This window comes from Oryctolagus cuniculus, chromosome 11, assembly GCF_964237555.1.
Source record: "Oryctolagus cuniculus chromosome 11, mOryCun1.1, whole genome shotgun sequence".
Taxonomy (NCBI): Eukaryota; Metazoa; Chordata; class Mammalia; order Lagomorpha; family Leporidae; genus Oryctolagus; species Oryctolagus cuniculus.
In genome coordinates this window covers 120,813,222-120,834,910 of record NC_091442.1, presented here as the reverse complement: position 1 = coordinate 120,834,910, position 21,689 = coordinate 120,813,222, and the positions used below count along the sequence as shown (strand labels likewise).

The 21,689-nt window shown below is 55.3% G+C and overlaps 1 protein-coding gene and 1 long non-coding RNA gene across 4 annotated transcripts in view; one reads left to right on the top strand and one right to left on the bottom strand.

Moving 5' to 3' along the window:
* LOC138843211 (tetratricopeptide repeat protein 38-like) overlaps positions 1-21,689 on the bottom strand; it is a 72,993-nt gene that overhangs the window by 29,328 nt on the left and 21,976 nt on the right. The window contains exons 1-5 of one of the 3 annotated variants that reach the window (XR_011380331.1): positions 13,911-16,379; positions 13,399-13,569; positions 7,891-7,966; positions 1,147-4,896; positions 745-842 (exon numbers count right to left, since the gene is read on the bottom strand). Coding sequence is in view for 1 of the 3 variants with exons in the window: in XM_070053052.1 (XP_069909153.1) it covers positions 4,777-4,896; positions 7,891-7,966; positions 13,399-13,568 (366 nt within the window). In the remaining 2 variants the exon portion in view is untranslated. The other 2 variants (XM_070053052.1, XR_011380332.1) reach the window with 2 other exon arrangements.
* LOC127485318 (uncharacterized) lies at positions 4,895-12,820 on the top strand. Its single transcript, XR_011380333.1, has 2 exons — positions 4,895-6,583; positions 11,617-12,820. It is a non-coding gene; the product is annotated as an uncharacterized lncRNA (long non-coding RNA).

Here is a 21,689-nt window from a genome sequence, read left to right as displayed (position 1 = left end):
TCCACTCTCTGGGGTCTCTGCGGGGATCTAACGATCTGGGCACAACAGTACTCAGGGTTCCGAGACTGACTGTGAGTGGCGCTGGGCTGTCTGTTCCTTCTGCACCAGGTGCCAGGCAGAGTCCAGGTCCGTGGTAGCTGCCCTCAGGATGGCACTAGGCAGGGCGGTGAGAGCCTAACCTGCAGGTGGACCCACCTCCAAGAAAATAAATCGTGCTTGCACTGAACATGTGCAGACTCATCCTTGTTACTAGTCCCTAGACCATACAGGGTGATAACTATGCTTGTCACGTGACTTACAGTGCTCACGAGGACGTACACGCATGATAGGCAAGTGCCACGTCCTATCACACGGGGCTCGGAGCATCTGTGGATTGTGTGCCCGCGGCTGGGGGAGGCGGCGTGTGTCCTGGCATCCATCCCCCAGACACTGAGGAGACTCACTTTCTGTGGTTGCACCGTCCTCTTGATAAGCAAACCAGACAAGGGCACGGCAGGGAAACACAGTTACAGCCAGGCTCGCCCGCCCGCCCGCCTGCCCACTCACACACGCAGTCCCCAGGATCCTACACAAGACATAGAAACACACCAGTGACAGCCAAAAAGAAACCCTCGGGGCGTGCGTGCGTGCGTGCGTGTAAAGAACCCTCCAGGACACAGGTGCGCGGGGCCAGGGTGCAGGGCACTGAGGGCAGAAGCGGACAAGCTGCCGCCCGGAACGGCGCGCAGCACACCCGGGCCCTACCTTCCTCCTCAGGGACGTCCATCTGCGCTTCGCCCGCCGGCCAGAGCGAGACAGGGCGCCGCCGTGCCCTGGGTCCCCGGACGCGGCTGAGGCGGTCCCTGCGGGGAGGAAGGGCCGGGTGAGCCGGTGCGGGAGCCGCGGGCGGCGCCGAGGCCGCCTGGGCCGAGCGCACCCCGGGGCCGCCGCGGGCCCGAGCGCCGCCAGGCCCGGAGCTGAGGGAGCAGCGGGCCGCCCCGGCGAGGCGACGGCGCGGATGAGGGGACGCGGCGCTCAGGCTGGGGCCGGCAGCTGGGCTCTGCCGGGCAGCGAGGGCCCCGGCGCAGGCCAGGCCGGGCCCCGGGGGCGCGAGGCCGCGTTCCGCACGGATAATCGCGTCCGCGCCGCGCCAGGCCCAGCGCTCACCTCAGCGCCGCTCGCCTCAGCCCGAGCGGCCAACGGCGACCAGGCCCGGACACCCGCCGAGCATTTAAATGAAGCGGCCCGCAGCGTCGATGCCGATTGGTCTGTCTCCAAAGGGTGTGCCCGCCCCGATGCTTCCTGGGGACTGTAGTCGGAGCGCCAGGAGAGGGGCCCAGGGCGCACGCGCAGCTGATTGGCTCCGCCCACCCGGAAGTCCGCGGAGGGCCTGCGCCGTCCATAGGCCAGAGGGCGGCCCGCCCGTTAGCGGATTGTGTGGCCACAGTGCGCCGCCCGCGTGTCTGGTGAAGACTGAAGTAACAAAGGTACTAATACTCGCTCTGCCGCAGGGCTCGCGCCCGGTGTCAGCAATGCGGCTGCACGAAGTCCCGGCCGCTGTCCGGAGTGGGCGCAGGGGCACGGGAAGCGTTGCCCGAGGCCGGAAGGGGACGGTCACCCTAGGTGGGCTTCCCGCTGAGAGGGTCTGTGGTCCCGGCACCGGTGAGCTAAGACTCCAGGGACCCGGGCCCAGGTGAAGGCACTGGGGAGCGCGCCTGTTGGGGCCGCGCGTACTGGGGACATCGGGAGCCAGCGGCTTGGAGAGGCCAGGCCAGGCCGCTGGGTGAGTCGGTCGCCGTCGCTATCCGTGGCCTGCATCCAGGCAGAAATGGCGCCCACGTCAGTTCTCGAGGCTCCGCCCGGGGCTGGGCTTCACCGCGCGGGAGCTCTGAGTGTCCAGGCCTGCTGGATGCAGGAGGAGGACCCAGGGTTTGCCCGGAGCCAGACCTCCTCCATGCAGTCCAGGCTGGCAGTTGGGGTGCGGCCCTCCCCACGGATCACCTCTGTCCTTCACTGTGACCCCGCGTCGGGGTCGCCATGATCGGCTAGCACAAATGGACATGAATTGACAGCGTGGACCATGCTGCGTGATACGTGGGGGCCTGGTGCTGTCAAAACTGCAGGAGTTCACAGCAGAGGACAAATGTAAGATAGCAAGGGCAGGTGCGGGGGCCGTGGGCTGCACACCCTCATCGGTCCCAGTGGGGCTGGAGGGCAGCCATGGGAGTGGCCGGTGCCTCCCTGAGTGGAACCTGAGGCCCCCTGGCTGAGTAGTGGGAACTGGAAGAAACAGACGCGGCGGCCAGACCTGCTGGTCTCAGGGCATCTACGGAGCCAGGCCAGGCGGGCAGCTGCTCCGTGCACTCGCTGTGTAGAGGGGAGGTGAGTGAGCCTGAGGGGCAGAGGTGTGCTACCTTCCATCTGAAGGCGGTAGAGCATGGAGCAGGTGTCCACCATGTCCAGCATTGTTCACCTGGCCCTGGCAGTTGGGGCAGGATCTGGAAGACAGGCATGACCCTAGCCATACTCTGCTTGTGGGCTGATGGGGGACCCAGGGCCAGCGAGGAGCATGTCTGGGTTATGTATGGGGTCTGCACAGAGCAAGCCCTCAGCAAAAGGCTGCCAATGTGTGGTCCCCACCACCTCTGCCATCAGGACTGTCACCCTTACTGTGACCAAGAGCTCAGACTGCACCAGGCGCAAGAGAGGGCACCAAGTGACCTGGAGAAGCTGCCCCCATTGCGTGCCCGGGAGCATGTGCTGGGCCTGGCCCGTCACCCATCTCCAAGCCTCAGAGCAGGCTGGCAGAGACCCCGCCCCCGGCCACACTTCCAGACTCAGCTTTGCTCAGGGGTGCCAAGATCCACATCTCATCTCACAGGTCCCCATCACCTCCATTTCTTCCTACAAAGTCCCTTCAACCCCCAAAGGACTGCTTCCGGAACTTCACTGATTTTCTCTGGTGCTGAGACCCCAGGCTTTATTTTTAACACAGCACCCTAGAATCTGAGACAAGTCTTGCAGGAAAGGCAGAGCCCTGACAGCTGCCCCTTCATAGAGGAGCCCATGGGCCTTCCCGGGACGGCTCAGAGTGCAGCCCTCCCCAGCTCTCAAGGCCACAATTCTTGCTACCCGGGACACACAGCAGGTACCGGGCAAACACTGAGCCCGGCCTTCCCTAAGTTGCTGCCTGTTCGCGACCCCACCTAACCTGGTAAGAGGAGCTGACGACGCCTCCTGCATGGCCCACATTTGACATGCACCTGGGTGCGAGGACAACCTCTCCCTCACTGTCCACCGTAGGCCTTGGCTCTGCTTAAGCTGGGCGGGCGCTGGGACAGTCCCAACCTCGACCCACACAGCTGCTCATCCTTCCAGACTCTGCAGACGGTGGCTCCTACAGCGTGCCTTCCCTGACCACTGCCCCACCCCAAGCCCAAAGGGTTCAACGTCTCTTCTGGGTATCCACAATCTGAGGGATGCCTGTCTCAGGGAGGCCCATGCGCTGCTGCGAGGCTGCTCAGTCCACTGACCAGGCCCTGCCAGGACAGAGAAGTCTCACGTGGAGCCTCATGGGGCTCCAGGGCAGGGCACAGGCCTGCGGCAGGGGCTGGAGTCTTGGCAGAGCTGAACGCCTGTGGCAAGTGCAGGAGGAGGAGGGGACGGGGCCCTGGGCTGCACTGTCCTCACCCAGGGCTGTCCAGCCAGGCTGCAGGCTGCCGGAGGCCACAGTGGAGAATATGAAACAGCAGAGAACCAAGAGCCCAGCCTTAGCGGCTCCTGATTTATGTGTTGGGACCAAGGGCTTCACAGAGTATAGATGGGGAAACTGAGGTCAGAGGGATCACCCTACAGAATCAGAGTTCTAGTGGAGGCATATGAATGGCATGGGGGTGAGGCCTTGGCTAGGCCTCCCTGCTCTCACAGCTCCTCCTGAGCAAGCCCTGTACTCATGGGTGCCCCTCACCCCAGTGCATCCTGGGTCCCCCAGAGCCTTCCAGAGCCCACAGATCCAGGGTCCTTAGGAAGATGTGCATGTGGATGTCAGGGGCCCAGGCTCTCACTCCGACACCTGCCTTCCTGCAAATCACATCCCAGCGGGAACGCCCCTTCCTCTGCCCGCAAGGCTCCTCCTGGATTGGCACACACATGGCTGGGCACCTGCGGCTTACTGCCAGGACTGGGAGGGGAGTGGCCACCTTGACCGGTGGGGCCCTGGGGAGCCTGCCACAGCGCAGGGGAGAGCAGGCCAGTCTGGGTGCCCGAGGCCAGCACAGGGGCAACAGGCACACAGGGAGAAAGGACGGCACTGAGTAGGGCAGTGAGTTACCAGCCGAGAGGCCAGAGGTTGGGCACTGGGAGTGGGAACAGTGAGCCACAGCAGGGTCAGGCCAAGGGAAAGGGCCTGCAGGGGGGCAGGGGTCTGGCTGGGCCCACACCCGTCCTCTGCAGGCCCTAACCTGTAACCACCCTGCAGATGGCCAATGCACCATCCCCCCTGTGTCCACACCCTCAGCTACACTGAGAGGCCACCCCTGGGCTCCAGGCAGGCAGGAGGACCAGCTCAGGGCCTCCTAGGTCTCACCCCAGTGGGGCTCTTGTCTTCATGGTAATTTTATGACGTATTCCTTTTACCAATTCTAGACCAGTTCTAGAAACTTCCACCAACAGGTGTTGAGAGGTGCTTTGTAGCCATGGGTAGCGTGACAGAAATGTTTCAAGCACACCCGTGAACTCCTGTGCCTCAGGACACCGACTGAGTTCCCTTGGCAGGTGGCCGGGGGATGAGAACCGTACCTTCCAGTGCGTCTCCGAGTGCTGCATGAACTCCAGACCCTGCTGGACCTCTGCTCTCATCTCGTGAACGTGGGCAATGGTGTGCACTGACCACGCATCCGTCGGGGTGATAGACAGAGCCTGCGTGTGGGTGAGACAGTGCGGGTCAGTCAGCCTTGGCAGGCCACAGCACATCTCTCACAGGCCTGGGTCCAGCTCAGAACCATCACAACCCCAGGACAGCCCATGTACGCATGCGTAGGGCACACCAGCACAGGACACCGCGAGGCAGAGGTGTGCTACTGGCCCAGGGTTCGCAGCTGGGATGCAGCAGAGTCTCCAATGCAGGGCTCATCCTGGGACCACACAGCCTCCTGCATACAGCTGAGGCTCCTGCATCTGGCCTCAGTTTCCCTCCAGTGCAGGGGCCCCGGATGCTGCCTCCCACTCAGGGCTGCTTGGAGAAGTGGACACTGTCGAGGTGAGCTTGGTGGGGACCGTCCAGTGCCCCTCAACTGGGGACCTCCCCACACACTACACGGGCACCCAACGGGGGGCTTCCCAGTGCTGACAGCACTGCTGTTGAGGTCAGAGGCTGCTCACGTGCCCAGAGAGGCAGGCTGGACCGGGGAGTGAACCTAGCCTCACAGCAGCATGCTGCCTGTGCTCCCGGGGTCAGCTCATGTTTACCAAGCACCCACTAGGTGCCAAGCACAGGGAAGTAGACTGAGACTCATGAAAGTCCCATGGACTTGCCCATGGCAGGTCCCATCTCAAATCCTGGGCTTCACCCCCCAGCCTGCTGCCTCGGTTTCCCCAAGCTAGGTGGTGTGCAGCTTGCCCTGGACTGCCAACTGCTGCCACCATGCGTCCTGCCCCTGCTCATCAGGACACAGAGAGGAAGCAGATGGGTCTGTAGGGAGCGTGGGCACCCCCTGTGCTGGATCCCTGGGTGCTGGACACCGGAGAGGGTGAGGGCTGAGTTCGAGTAGACTGGGTGCGGCCCTGCTGGGCACACAGCTCTCATGCAGGGCAGACTGGAAGGGCTGCGGCTCACAGCCCATTGGCTTGCCCCACTCCTGCTCTGACATGAGCAGGGACTGGCCAGTGCCCTCCCTCGCCTAGAGCCCTCCCAATTGGCCCCTAGGCTCCCCCTCCCAGTACAATCCAGGCCCTGCTGCCCTGCTGCCCTGCTCTGGTCTCTCAGGCTTGCACCTTCCAAGCCAGTTCCCAATACGCCCCCAGCTCCACAACGCCTGGCCTGCCTGGATCTTCCCGCAGGCTATGCAGACACACGGCCCCATGGCTGCCCGTGCGGCTGCTCCAGTCCAGCGTGGCTCCTCGCTGTCCAGGAAGTCCACCTCACCACACGGGGATCACCTCCGGGAGCCTCATTGTGTGGCAGTGAGGGAGCAGCGAGGGGATTCTTCTACCTCCCCTGCCACTTGTGCAGCCTTAGTCTGCACCTTGTGGCTGACCCTGGAGGGACCTGCCACATCCGACTTACCACATCCGGCCACCCTTGCCCACGCTTCTCTGACTGCACTGCCAGCCCCCAGGTGCCCAGGTGGATACCACCCAACAGGAGGGCCTGGCTGCCGTGGTCTCTGCAGGGCCTTCCTGTGGCTGCTGTGGGAGGGTAGTGCCTGGTCACCCACGTATAGAAGTAAAATCACCAGGAAGCCACTCCAGACCTTGACCTCTGACTTGACTTGCAGACAAAAGAGCTGTGGCCCTGATCTCCAGCCTGGGCTCTAATTCTGTGATGCGAAGACACCCAGGGGTGCTATCTACTAGGGGTGCTGAGGAACACCAGGGCGATAACAGGGTAAGATCCTGACCTTGTCGCAGGGAGGCTGGGTTCTGGTCTTGGCAGCTTCAAGGACCCCTGTCTGGTCAGGTGGCCTTAGAGAATCTGGCTCACCTCTGACCTTGTGGCCTTGGCCTCTCTGAGCAATGGGAGAAAGGCATCACATGGACAGAGTGTGAGTGACAGCAGGTGCATTTGGAGTCCCCAGCCTGAACCAAGAGCAGCAGCTGCCCCCTGGGCCTCAGGATCCACTCCTCTGAGGTGGACAGAGGAGAAGAGATGCAGGCTGCAGCCTGTCACTTGTTCTGGGCCCATGCACAGAGTAGCATCCACTGTACTCAGTGCCAGCCTTCAAGACACAGGTGGGGGCCGCAGTCCAGGACCGAGGGCAGGCGGGAAACGCCCAGTGGATGCCACATTGCCCTGCCTGCTGGACCACCGGTGAGCACCCTGACCTGGGGGATGCTCTAGGGCAGGGCTCGGGGCAGCTCTGTGCAGAGGTGAGTGAAGCCCTGGCTACAGCGCCAGCATCCCACATTGTCCCGGCTGTTCTGCTTCCTCTCCTTCCACATGCACCTGGGAGGGCACAGAGGATGGACAAGTACTTGACCCGTGCCACCCACCTGGAAGACCCACATAGAGTTCCTGGCTTCTGGCTTTGGCCTGGCCTAGCCCCAGCTGCTGCTGGCTTTGAGGAGTGAACCAGCAGGTAGAAGAGATCTCTTTCCCCTCTCCCTGTCCCTGTCCCTGTCCAACTCCGTCTTTCTCTCTCTGTTGCTCTGCCTATCAAATAAATCAGTCTTTGGAAAAGGTGTGTGTGGTGGGGAGGGTCCAAACCATGCAGGAAGAAACAGAAGCCCCAGGTCAGGCCCAGCGGGCATCAGCCTCTGTCCCTGACCTCTGTGCCGCCTTCTGAGCCTCGTGTGCAGTCAGTGATGCTGAGAAACGTGAAGTTCAAGGAGGAAGGTTTACATCCATTCCCCACACTGTCCCAGCAGTGCCGAGCATAGGCCCTGGAAGCCAGCAGAGCTGGTGGGAGCACAGACGCCCCGAGTGCAACCCTGAGCCAGGGGCTGAGCAAAGCCTCCCCAGCTTCACCCCCTCTGCTGCAGGCCTGGGCTGTGGCTGGCCAAGGGGCGTGGCTCCGTGGCCACAGAGGCACGGGGATGGCAAGGGTCAGCTTCCTGCCTGGGGCAGCTGCTGGCACTGCAGTGAGTCCTATGCTTGGGGACCTTCAGGGGGACTGGCTCAGGTCAACCAGCGGGTTACCCCCTTCTTGGCCACTCTCAAGGCCAGGGCACTTCTGGAAAGAGTCGGCTACTTACCTCTTTGGCAAGCTTTTCCGCCCGATCGTAGAAGTTGGTTTCCATCAGTCCAAAAGAATAGATGCCTTTCACATAGCTAAAGACAGAAAACAAGTCACCTCAAAATACAATAGGACAGGCGGGGAGCACTGCTCTGTGCCCTCCAGTACATGGGCCGATGTCCCAACTCCAGGGACCGTGATGGGACCCTGTTAGACTCATGCTTTACAGAATCTACCACGTTAAGATGGGTGGGCCCTGGGCCGTGACTGTGTCCTAAAGGGGCCATGAGAACACAGAGAAGGAAGACGGCGGTGAGGAAGCAAAATCAGCGGGGGCAGCCACGAGCCCAAGCACTCCAGGGACCCAGCAACAGCGGGAGCTGCAAGAGGACGTCAGGCCCCCGCTGAGCATGGGGCAGGCACTGGCCTGCAGCACACAGGCAGGTGCACCCCAGCTGCTCCGAGTGCCCCACTTGTGGACGCCATTACAGCTGCGTCTCAGCTTTCCAGGCTCCCTCTACTGAGGGGCTAATGACCTAATGACCTTCGTCATCAGAACCATAACAGGGCAGGGCCTGCCTGGATTAGTGCCCTCCCACCCCCAAGTCATCTGCACAGGGTCTCCCTCCACCCCACCCCTGCCGCATCTGACTGGTGAAGCCCCCATGGTGGGACAGAGGAGGACTGCTCCCTGGGAAGCTCTCCTGGCTGGGTTCTGTCTGTGGCTCCTCCTCTGCTTCTGCAGCTCGGCTCCCAGCGTCTGCCCAGCTGGACACCCCCCCTGCACAGCCAGGCTCCTCCCCAGGCCCAGGGGACCTGGGGCCGGGACCCTGTCCACTTCACTCTCACGGCCCCAGCCAGGATAGGTCCACTTCCCTTGCACAGGAAATGCACACCCCCATCTCACCCGTCTCACTGACAGCCAGGACCCCCAGTGCTCACACAGGATAGAGGCGTCCTGCCCGTGGCTTTCCAGCCAAGGGGAAACAAGACTGAAGCTGGACTCTGCACGCTGGATGTTATCTCTACTCCCGTGCGAGATACAGATCTGACTCGTAGTTCACAGAAGCATATTCTAGAACAGCCCCTTCCAGACGGCTAACTGCATGGTAACTAAGGAAGCTCTGTGAGGTCATTCACTGAGCGCTTTCTGGGTTATTTATTAAGTGCTTACTGTGTATCAGGTCCTGAAAGTCCCCTGTGGTGGTCAAGTCCCTATGTCCACTTGGCTGGACCGCAGAACTCAGTTTTCTGTCCAAACACCAGTCAGGTGTGGCTGAGGCAGTAAGTTGTTCGTGGGGCCAACACTGACATCTGTCGCTCCCCCTCTTCATGGAGGAACGACACTAAACCCTGCCTAGGCTTTGTATCCGAGTCGCGGCACCATTATGTCGCTCCCCGTCTTCGTGGAGGAACGACACAGGACCCTGCGCTGTTCTTTCGTCTGCTCGGCCCTCCCCGGGTTTGCTGCTGGTTCTTCCCGGGTTGGCTACCGTCCCTTCCACCTCCGTGGAAGGGCGGTTCCCCCTGGCCACTTTCCCCACTTCCGCGGGGGAGCGGCACACCGCCGGCCGGCTCTCTCGGGGGCTGCACAGGTGTTCCTTCAGATAGATGTTCCCCTTAGATGTTCCTGGTGCATGTTGTCTCTCTCCTCCTTTATAGTCCTCTTCCGCCAATCCCAACTCGGCTGCCCACACGCCGAGTACGCTGCTCTCCTCCAATCAGGAGCAGGATCAGCTCCTGGAGGTCATCACTCAAGTTGGCAAGAGGCAGCTGCGTAGAAGCTGTTTTCTTCTCTCCCAGCGCCATATTGTGGGAGAGCAGATGCATAGAATAAGTCTTAATTCCAGTAACTTAGTCTAGTCCGAGTTGCTCCCCACAGATCCCCCTTTCTTTTTATTTTTTGGCGTTGATACGCGCCTGTCTTCGGTGCCCCGCGGTACACACTCTGCTCTGCTTGCTAGAGTTGCCCACAGGTGCTTACAAGTCCTATCAATCAGGCAAACCGAATCCAAGCCTTCTCATTGCCGTATTGTGGGGAGACTTATTGGTGTTGATTCGTGCCTATCTTCGGTGACCTGCAGCTCATACTCTGGTCGAGCTGCCTGCTGGTGCTTACCGCCTTACTAATCAGGCAGACCGAATCCAAGCCTTCTCATTGCGGTATTGTGGGGAGACTTATTGATGTTAATTCGTGCCTGTCTTCGGTGACCTGCGGCGCATAAACTGCTAGCCGCCCGCAGGTGCTCACCACCTCCCTAATCAGGCAGACCGAATCCAAGCTCTCTCATTGCCATGTTGAGGGAGGCCTTATTTTTCTCCATTTCTCTATCTCCGGGCATTCCTATCTCTCCCATTTTACTTCTATCTACCAGCATTCCTATTTCTCTCATTTTACTTCTAAACTTCTGTTTCTCTTATCCCTGCAGCTTCCCAGCGCCCGCCCCGAGGCTGCTTCTCGGCACCTCGCCCCGCGGCAGCTTCACGGCTCTGCGTGGCTTGGGTTTGCGCGCTCCGTGGTCTCCACGGCCTTTCACGCCCGCACCACGGCCTCGCACTAGCCCCACATTCCCTATCTATTCACGCCCCGTGCGCTCTCTCTGCACGTGGCGGCTTCCGCGAGTCACACAGCGTAGCTTACGTTTCCGCCACCACCGGTATTCAATCTAAGTTCCCCGGGCTAACCTGGCGAATTCAACCTATAGCTTACGTTTCCGCCTCATGGTTTGGCTTCCCGTCTTTTGCTCCCCGGGCTAATCTGACGGATTCCAACCTGGCCCACGCCTCCGCCTCTGGTTTAACTTTTCGCCTTTTGCTCCCCGGGCTGACTTAAAGAATTCCAAGCTGGCTTACGTTTCCGCCTCGGCCTGCCCCCCACGGCTTCAATTTCCCTAACATTTTTCTCTACCCGGTATGTTTCCCTAAGTTTTCTTCCAACAATATTCCTCCCTCATTTCTCCTGGCTTCTCCCCACAGTCCGTATCTGAGTCTGTTTGTTCTAGCTTTCACTTTCGCTTTCGACCTTAGAGATTTCTCCCAGCTTCCCCCCGTAGTCCATATCTGAGTCTATGCCTAGGCTTTCAATAGCTTCTTCCGGCACCTTTTTCGTCCGGCTTTTCCCTAGGCTCTTTACTAGTCTCTCTCTCCGGTATTTTCCCACTTCTTCCCGTTTCTTCCCTCCTAAGTTTCCTATCCGAGTCACGGCACCATTATGTCGCTCCCCGTCTTCGTGGAGGACCGACACAGGACCCTGCGCTGTTCTTTCGTCTGCTCGGCCCTCCCCGGGTTTGCTGCTGGTTCTTCCCGGGTTGGCTACCGTCCCTTCCACCTCCGTGGAAGGGCGGTTCCCCCTGGCCACTTTCCCCACTTCCGCGGGGGAGCGGCACACCGCCGGCCGGCTCTCTCGGGGGCTGCACAGGTGTTCCTTCAGATAGATGTTCCCCTTAGATGTTCCTGGTGCATGTTGTCTCTCTCCTCCTTTATAGTCCTCTTCCACCAATCCCAACTCGGCTGCCCACATGCCGAGTATGCTGCTCTCCTCCAATCAGGAGCAGGATCAGCTCCTGGAGGTCATCACTCAAGTTGGCAAGAGGCAGCTGCGTAGAAGCTGTTTTCTCCTCTCCCAGCACCATATTGTGGGAGAGCAGATGCATAGAATAAGTCTTAATTCCAGTAACTTAGTCTAGTCCGAGTTGCTCCCCACAGACATCAGTGTTCTTTGAGTTAAAGTGGCTTCTCTCCACAGCGTGGGTGGTCCTCACCCCATCCGTAGATAGACTGAGGGCTCCGGAGACCAGGATTCTGCCTCCAGATTCAAGTCTCTCCCGTCAGGGGGCTGGTGCTGTGGCGTTGCAGGTTAAAGCCCTGGCCTGCAGCGTTGGCATCCCATATGGGCGCCAGTTCAAGTCCCAGCTGCACTGCTTCCAATCCAGCTCTCTGCTATGGCCTGGGAATGCAGTGGAAGATGGCCCAAGTCCTCGGCCACTGCACCTGCGTGGGAGGCTGGGAAGAAGCTGCTGACCAGAAGAAGCTCCTCGCTCCTAATCAGCTCAGCTCTGACCACTGCGGTCATTCGGAGTGAACCAGTGGATGAAAGACCTCTCTCTCTCTCTCTCTCTAAATCTTAAGTAAATAAAACTCTTTAAAAAACAAAATAAATCTTAGAAAACAGAAAAGTCTCTCCTGCCAGCCGCTGTGGGAACTTCCCACCTGCCGCCTGCCCTCCAGAGGGCTAACATGTCAGCCCCACGATCACACGAGTCTGTAAAATAAATCGTTCAGGGGCTGGCGTTAGCCACAGGGAAGACACATGTGTCCACGTCCCCGTGTCTGGTTTGAGTCCCAGCTCCACTCCTGACTCCAGCTTCCTGCTTATGTGCACTGGGAGGCACCAGGTGATGGCTCAAGTTGGAAGGTCCCCTCCACCCAGGTTTGGAAACCTGGAGTCCACAGCTGCTGGATTTAGCTCTGTTCCAGCCCTGGCTATTGGGGCATTTGGGGAGTGAACCGGCAAGTGGAAATCTCGGCCTGTGTCTCTCTCTGCCTCTCAAGTGATAACATCATCTTTCAGCCCCTCTCCTCCATGTCCAGCTGATCCAGCCTCTAGGGGGAGCCTAGAAGATGACTCAAGTCCTCGGCCACTGCACCTGACTGGGTGACCGGGAAGAATCTTCTGACTGGAAGAAGCTGTCATCTTGTCCTGGGGAATCTGTTCCCATAGGGCACAGGTCTTCTGGAAGTTCCTGGAAGCTAAGAGGAGCTCTCAGCACCACTGAACACAAAGCCTCCACCCCCAAGCATAAAACACATTCCACATCGTAGACTGCATTGGATTGGCTTAAAAACAACAGTTTCTTAGTTAGAACGTGGCCGAGGACATTGAAAACCCAATGAGGAATCTTATTGCCTGGTCAAAATATATAAACAAACAAATAAATAAGTAAACTGTCTCAAGTTGTCAGAGACAATTTCAAGTGTGACCAGAGTTGGCTGTAGGGAGTCTGGGCTGGAATCGCCCCGTGTGGACTCACTGAGCAGACCCCAGGAGATGTCCCCATGTCGGGCTCAGCACCCCTGAGCTCCTGCGGGGTCATCAGCGGTGTCACACCTGCAGAGCAGGCATGGGCACTGCCGTTCTCAGGGAGTGAGGGTCAGCGGGGGACAGGGACAGGAATCTGGAAGGCTGCGGCAGTGCACCCAGGGGTGTGTGGGAACCAGGAGCACATGCACAGATGCTTTCTGCCCTCTTGTGGACATTTCTACCACACGGTTCCATTATTTCAGTAACGAAACTAATAACTGATTGAGGTCATGAAACAAAACGAGTGACTGGGACACTAAATTGGGAATCTCAGCCCAACCTTCCTTATCAGGCACTCGACTGCACAGGCAGGACGCAGCCCTGACCCAGGTGCTCTCATGAGCTGGGCTGAGGATTCCCCTGGTGCCGCATGGGGACAGCCTGAGGCACCCCCAGCCCAGCCTCGGTTCACCCATCACAGACACACAGCCCTCAGAGGCCCCTCACCCGTTGGCAAATGTCTCCACGGCAGACACGTGCAGCTGCTCCCGCTGTGTCAGGGCCTGCGCTTTGGATACGTCCACCATGGTCTTCACAGCCAGATCCAGCTCTTTGTCCAGTTGCCTGGAGCTTCCAGTGCCAATCAGCCTGAAGCCGGCAGAGATGGCGTGGCCCATACTGGCAATAGATTGGACACAGCTGGGGATTCAGACGCTTGGGCCAGCCCAACCCAGCCCAGCCCAGGCCTCACCCAGAGTGGCAGCAGGTGCAGACCAGGCAGCAGGCAGTCCCTTAGCTAGGCCCTTCCAATCTATCCCCAACCACCCACTGCTGCCCACCCACCACTGGGAGACCTTGGGTAGGAGGCTGATTGCAGAGGGGGTGGGTGGGCTGGGATGCTCCATCTTCCAGACTTGACTGCATTCCGCTGCTAGAGCGCAGCTGAAAAAGCACTCACCAAATCAGAAAACCTCCCCCAAAACCTTCACTGAGGGCAAGCGTTTCTCCGGTGGGCGTACCTGGGTCAGAGTGGCATCAAACAGCTTGCAGGCTTCGTTGCTTGTGGTGGAGAGCGGCAGCCCGGCATCCTTCCAGGCCTACGCACAAGGAGGGGGCGGCCCGGCTTCAGTCTTGAAGCCCCTCCAACTGGGACACAAGGAGCTCCAGCCACAGCACACTGCAGACTTCCAAACGCCTAGCAGTGGTACATGGCCAGGCTTCCGTGAGACCACAAAAGTTAGATTTCCAAGACATCACAGCTCTAAGCTTGGGATGAGATGGTTACGGACCCTGACACACATCTACCCAGTATTCTGGAAACAGCTGTGCGCCTTTGGGCAAGACACTGCCCCTCTATAGCATGTGCCCAGAGGGACACAACGGAGGCACCTGGACGTGCCGGCCAGGAGTCCTGATTGCCCAGGAGGAGGGATTACTCTCCAGACAGAAGAGGAGTGTAGAGCTCATGTGTAACTTGGAAGGGGTGGTCCTCCAGGCTGGCAGGGGAAATAAACATCGAAATAAGACCTCTCGCTCTGTCTCTAACTTTGTAATTCTGTCTCTTAAATAATTAAATCTGGGCTGGTGTTGTGGCGCAGTGGGTTATCACCCTGGCTTGAGGCGCTGGCATCCCATATATGGGGCACCGGTTCTAGACCCGGCTGCTCCACTTCCCATTCAGCTCTCTGCTATGTCCTGGGAAAGCATTATAAGATGGCCCAAGTGACTGGGCCCCTGTACCTGCGTGGGTGACTCTGAAGAAGTTCCTGGCTCCTGGCTTCGGACTGGTGCAGTTCTGGCCGTTGCGGTCAATTGGGGAGTGAACTATCGGATGGAAGACCTCTCTCTCTCTCTCTCTCTGCCTCTCCTCTCTCTGGTTAACTCTGACTTTCAAATAAATAAATAAATCTTTAAAAAATAATTAAATCTAAAAAAGAAGGGAAGATAGGAAAGAAGGAAGGAAGGGGGACAACAGGGGCCAGCACTGTGCTGCCATTCATTGAGCCACAGCAGGCAGCGCCAGCGTCCCATATTGGTGCTGCTTCAGGTCCCGGCTGCTCCATTTCCAATCCAGCTCTGTGCTAATGTGCCTGGGAGAGCAAAGGAAGATGGCCCAGGTTCTTATGCTCCTGTGTCCATGTGGAATACCTGGAAGAAGCTCCTGGCTCCTTGCTTTGGCCTGGCCTTTCTCCAGTCACTGCAGCCATTTGGGGAGTGAAACAGCAGATGGAAGGTCTATATCTCTCTCTCTTAAGTCTGCTTTGCAAATAATTAATCTTTTATAAAAAAATAAGAAAAATTAAAATAAAAAAATCAAGCAGCAGACCTACCCTAAGTCTATCAATCATTACTGTAAATGGTTGTCCTATAAATACTCAAGAGGTTGACTGGGTGAAAAACTAAAACTCTATTAAATGCTGTCCATGGGGCTGGCGCTGTGCATAGTGGGTAAAGCCACTGCCTGCTGTTATCCCATATGGGTGCCAGTTCAAGTCCTGGTTGCTTCACTTCCAATCCAGCTCTCTGCAATGGCCTGGGAAAGCAGTAGAAGATTGCTCAAGTGCTTGGGTCCCTGCACCCGCATGGGAGACCCAGAGAAAACTCCTGACTCCTGGCTAGGATCAGCACAGCTCCAGCTGCTGGGGCCAACTGGGGAGTGAACCAGTGGATGGAAGACCTTCCTCTCCCTCTCCCTCTCCCTCTCCCTCTCCCTCTCTGCCCCTCATTTTCTTTCTGTAAATCTTTCAAATAAATAAATAAATAAATCATTAAAAAATGTCCACAAAAGACCACTTGAAATGTAAAAGCATAGGGGCAGGGGTGGTTCCAATATGGCAGAATAGGGAGGGAGCTTACTGATATAGTCCAGGAGAAGATAGTTTAATAAAAATGGAGATAGTGTAGTCTCAGGGAAGAGTTAGGGAAAATATGGCAGAGGAAACTCCTCCCTAATTAGAGGGACATGGTAGAGCTATGTGGAGGGCATGGGCGCCCATGGCTTGGGACTCTAGCTGCCGAGAGCCTCCACACCAGCGCTGGAAAGTGAGGTGAGACAAGACTGCAGTAGCCTGAGACCCTGGCAGAAAAGTGGCAGGAAGAGCATAGAGGGAATGAGGCTTGAAGCCCCGTGGGGGAAAGTATACCAGCCTAACTAGAGAAAAAAAATAAAGGCCGGCGCTGCGGCTCACTAGGCTAATCCTCCGCCTTGTGGCGCCGGCACACCGGGTTCTAGTCCTGGTCAGGGCGCCAGAGTCTGTCCTGGTTGCCCCTCTTCCAGGCCAGCTCTCTGCTGTGGCCCAGGAGGGCAGTGAAGGATGGCCCAAGTGCTTGGGCCCTGCACCCCCTGGGAGACCAGGATAAGTACCTGGCTCCTGCCATCAGATCAGCGTGGTGCGCCGGCTGCAGCAGGGTAGCCGCGGCGGCCATTGGAGGGTGAACCAACGGCAAAAGGCAGACCTTTCTCTGTCTCTCTCTCTCTCTCAGTCCACTCTGCCTGTAAAAAAAAAAAAAAAAAAAAAAAAAAAAAGAGAGAAAAGAAAAAGAAAAAAAATAAAAGAGATGGTACAGACACAATTCTCTCTCTCCACTCACCTTACAAAGGTGTATGAGCCGACAGAGCAGGCACCATTTTGGACATACGTAACAGCTGCACCAGCTCGGGGTTGCGCCCGCCCTCGGCCAAGCAGAAGAACCTAACTCTGGTAGAGAGTAATAATAGGAGACTAAGACCTAGGGAATGTGTGGGGCTTCTGAACCGGGACTGTGGGAAACAAACAAACAAACAAACTGAAGGTGTGTGGGAGAACTCACGGTGCGGCTGAGAGTTTGAGTAGTCTCAGTGGGAGATGACCAAACTGAGAATAAAGAAGTCAAACTATCCCTCTTTGCAGATGCTATGATTCTCTAGGGGATCCAAAGAACTCCACAAAGACTATTGGAACTCATAGAAGAGTTTGGCAAAAGTAGCAGGATATAAAGTCAATGTACAGGGGTCGGCGCCACGGCTCACTTGGTTAGTCCTTCACCTGTGGTGCTGGCATCCCATATGGGCGCCGGGTTCTAGACCCAATTGCTCCTCTTCCAGTCCAGCTCTCTGCTGTGGCCCGGAAGGGCAGTGGAGGATGGCCCAAATGCTTGGGCCCCTGCACCTGCATGGGAGACCAGGAAGAAGCACCTGGCCCTTGGCTTTGGATCCGCGCAGCACCGGCTGTGGTGGCCATTTGTGGATTGAACCAATGGAAGGAAGACCTTTCTCAGTCTCTTTCTCTCACTGTCTATAACTCTACATGTCAAATAAATTAAAAACAAAAAAATAAAATCAATGTACAAAAATCAACAGCCTTTGTATACACAGACAATGCCACAGCGGTAAAAAAAATTAATGAAATCCGGTCATTTGCAACAAAATGGAGGAATCTGGAAAACATGCTGAGTGAAATAAGCCAGTCCCAAAGGGGCAAATATCATATGTTCTCCCTGATCTCTGACAACAAACTGAGCACCTAAAAGGAAACCTCAGAAGTGAAACTGACACTATGTGAAAGAATGACTTGATCAGCCCTTGTCCTGTTGAGGAACAGCTTCCTATTTTAATACTTTTAGTATTTTCTTGTTCTATTAATACCATTGGTTGAACGCTTTATTTTATTTTTAAAGATTTATTTTATTTTACTTGAAAGTCACAGTTACACAGAGAGAAGAGAGGCAGAAAGAGAGAGAGAGAGAGAGAGAGGGAGAGAGAGAGAGAGAGAGAGGTCTTCCATCTGCTGGTTCACTCCCCAGATGCCACAACAGCCAGAGCTGTGCCGATCTGAAGCCAGGAGCCAGGAGATTCCTCCAGGTCTACCACGTGGGTGCAGGGGCCCAAGGGCATGGGTCATCCTCCACTGCTCTCCCAAGCTATAGCAGAGAGCTGGCTTGGAAGTTGAGCAGCTGGGTCTCAAACCAGCGCCCATATGGGATACCGGCACCACAGGCAGTGGCTTTATCCACTATGCCACAGTGCCGGCCCCTCTAACACACAATTATTCTGAGGTGTTTAAATTTAACTGGAAATTGATCCTTGATATATATAAGAGGGGGAATAAGAAAGGGAGGGGATGTACATTTTGGGAAATGCTCACTTGGACTAAAACCTAATGGTAGAGCTAGAAAGGTGCCATGGGATTCCAAATCCCATTAAGTTGGCATGTACCAATGACATCTTACTAGTTAAAATGATCAGTTTCAGTTCATAATTGATCATTAAGATAGGATTAAGTGTCAAAGGGATCACATAAACAAGACCAGTGTCTGCTAATAATAACTGATAGAATTAAAAAGGAAAGAACGATCCAACATGGGAAGTGGGATACACAGCAGACTCATAGACTGGCAGATGCCCTAAACAGCACTCTGGCCTCAGAGTTAGCCCTTAGGGCATTTGGATCTGGCTAAAATTCCCATGAGTTTCTCAGGCATGGAAAGCCAAGACACTGTGGCAAAAAACAAAAAAACAAAACAAACAAACAAACAAACAAACAAACAAAAAACACCTAAATGAAAGATCTCAGTGAGTGGGATCCCAGTGGAAGAACAGGCCATCAAAGAAAGATGTACCTTTCTTGCAGGAAGGAGAGAACTTCCACTTTGATTATGGCCTTCTCTAAATAACGTTGGAGTTTGTGAACTCAAGAGGCTTCCATAGCCTTGGCAGCTCATGACAAGAGCCTTGAGTGATTACTGATGCCATAAATAAGAGTGTCAATTGTTAAATCAACAACAGGAGTCACTGTGCACTTACTCCCCATGTAGGATCTCTGTCCTTAAAGTGTAATATGCAAATTAATGGTAAAACTAGTATTCAAATAGTACTTTATACTTTATGTGTCTGTGTGGGTGCAAACTGTTGAAATCTTTACTGAGTATATACTAAGCTGATCTTCTGTATATAAAGATAATTAAAAATGAATCTTAATGAAGAATGGAATGGGAGAGGTAGTAGGAGATGGGATGGTTTGCGGGTGGGAGGGTGGTTATGGGGGGGGAACCGCTATAATCCAAAAGTTGTACTTTCAAAATTTATATTTATTAAATAAAAGTTTTAAAAAATGTAAAAGCACAAATATTTGAAAGTAAAAGAATTAAAAGACATTTATATATGTATCTTCAATGCAACCAGTAAGCATAAGAGAGCAAGAGTAGCTCTTTCTCTATCTGGTAAAACAGATTTTGCAACTAAGATTATTATCAAATATAGAAATAATTAAGGGGAATTCACTAGGAAGACATAACCACAAATGTGTTACTTAAGAGAGCCCCAGAGATGCAGCAAAAATGGACAGCACCAAAGCACAAAGGAGGGGCGAGTGCTCTGGCACAACAGATTAAAGCCCCAGCCTGCAACGTCGGCATCCCATATGGGCACCAGTTTGAATCCTGGAAGCTCCAATTCCGATCCAGCTCTCTGCTATGGCCTAGGAAAGCAGTAGAACAAGGCCAAGTCCTTGGGTCCCTGGACCCGCATGGAAGACCTGGAAGAAGCTTTTGGCTCCTAGCTTCAGATTGGCTCCGCTCTGGCCATAGCAGTCATTTATTGAGTGAACTAGCAGATGGAAGACCTCTCGCTCTCTAGCTCTACCGCTCTTGGTAACTCTGTCTTTTAAATAGATAAAACAGGGGCCGACGCCGTGGCTCACTTGGTTAATCCTCCGCCTGCGGTGCTGGCATCCCATACGGGCGCTGGGTTCTAGCCTCATTTGCACCTCTTCCGGTCCAGCTCTCTGCAGTGGCCTGGGAAGGCAGTGGAGGATGGCCCAAGTGCTTCCGTGAACCAAAGGAAGGAAGAGCTTTCTCTCTGTCTCTATCTGTCAAAATAAAATAAATAAATAGATAAAACAAAGCTAAAAAAAGAAAAAAGGTATTTTCATGGTCATAGGAAGAGATACTAGCCTGTCATCAAATAAAGGACAAAAACCCAGAAAAGACGGAGTCTGAGCAACACTACCAGCTACCTCACCTACTGAAAACTCAATTTATAACATACAAGCACAATTCATAAAGGTCTTGGAGGGGCACCTGTTTGGCCTAGTGGTTAAACGTCCACACTCTGGACTGGAAGAGGAGCAACCGGGACTAGAACTGGCACCCATATGGGATGCCAGCGCTGCAGGTGGAGGATTAACCTAGTGCACCACAGTGCCAGCCCCCAATCATTACTTTAAATGGTGGTGCTATAAATACTCAAAAGGTTGACAGGGAGAAAAACTAAAACTCTATTAAAATAATGTTGTCGGCTGGCGCCGTGGCTCACTAGGCTAATCCTCTGCCTCACGGCGCCGGCACACCGGGTTCTAGTCCCGGTCGGGGCGCCGGATTCTGTCCCGGTTGCCCCTCTTCCACGCCAGCTCTCTGCTGTGGCCAGGGAGTGCAGTGGAGGATGGCCCAAGTACTTGGGCCCTGCACCCCATGGGAGACCAGGATAAGTACCTGGCTCCTGCCATCAGATCACCATGGTGCACCGGCTGCAGCGCACCAGCCGCGGCGGCCATTGGAGGGTGAACCAACGGCAAAAGGAAGACCTTTCTCTCTGTCTCTCTCACTGTCCACTCTGCCTGTCAAAAAAAAAATAATAATAATGTTGTCAGGGCCGGCGCCATGGCTCACTTGGTTAATCGTCTGCCTGCGGCACCGGCATACCATATGGGCACCAAGTTCTAGTCCCGGTTGTTCCTCTTCCAGTCCAGCATTCTTAGATGAACCGGGAAGGCAGTGGAGGATGACCCAAGAGCTTGGGCCCCTGTACCAGCATGGGAGACCAGGAGGAAGCACCTGGCTCCTGGCTTCGGATCGGTAGCTCCGGCCATAGTGGCCATTTTGGGGGTGAACCAATCAATGGAAGGAAGACCTTTTTCTCTATCTTGCTCTTTCACTAACTCTGTAAAATAAAAAAATAAAATAATGTTGTCCACAAAAGACCACTTTAAATGTAAAGGCATGTTGGAAGTAAAAGAATGACTATATATATATATATGTGTGTGTGTGTGTGTGTGTGTGTGTATGAATATATCTCCAACGTAACCAGAATGCATAAGAGAGCAAGTGTGGCTCTTTTACTATCTGGTAGAAAAGATTTTGAAACCAAGATTATTATCAAGATAGAAATAATTAAGGGAAATTCACCAGGAAGACATAACCACAAATATGTTACACATAACAGAGCCCCAAAGATGCGGCAAAAAGGGACAGGACTAAAGAACAAAGGAGACACCTTCACAATCACAGCAAGAAACCAGCCTGTCAGCAAATAACAGACAAAACCCAGAAAAGACGGAGTCTGAGCAACACTACCAGCTACCTCCCCTAACTGAACCCTCCAATTTATAACATTCAAGCACACTTCAAAAAGGTCTTGGGGGGGCAGCTGTTTGGCCTAGTGGTTAAGACCCCCGCACTCTGGTAAGAGCCTGGTTTGAGTCCTGCCTTGGGCTCTTGACTCCAGAGTCCAGTGCAGATGCTGGGGGGCAAGAGTGATGGCTCACGTGGTTGGGTTCCTGCCACCCAAGTGGGACACCTGGATTGAGTCTCCAATCCCAGCCAGTGAGGGCATTTGGGGAGTGAACCAGTGGATAGGGGCTGTGTCTAATAAATGCAGTTTTTTTTAAGATTTATTTTATTTTATTTGAAAGACAGAGTTACAGAGTTAGAGACAGAGAGAAAGGTCTTCCATCCGCTGGTTCACTCCCCAGATGGCCACAACGGTTGGAGCTATGCCGATCTGAAGCCAGGAGCTTCCTTTGGGTCTCCTATGTGGGTGCAGG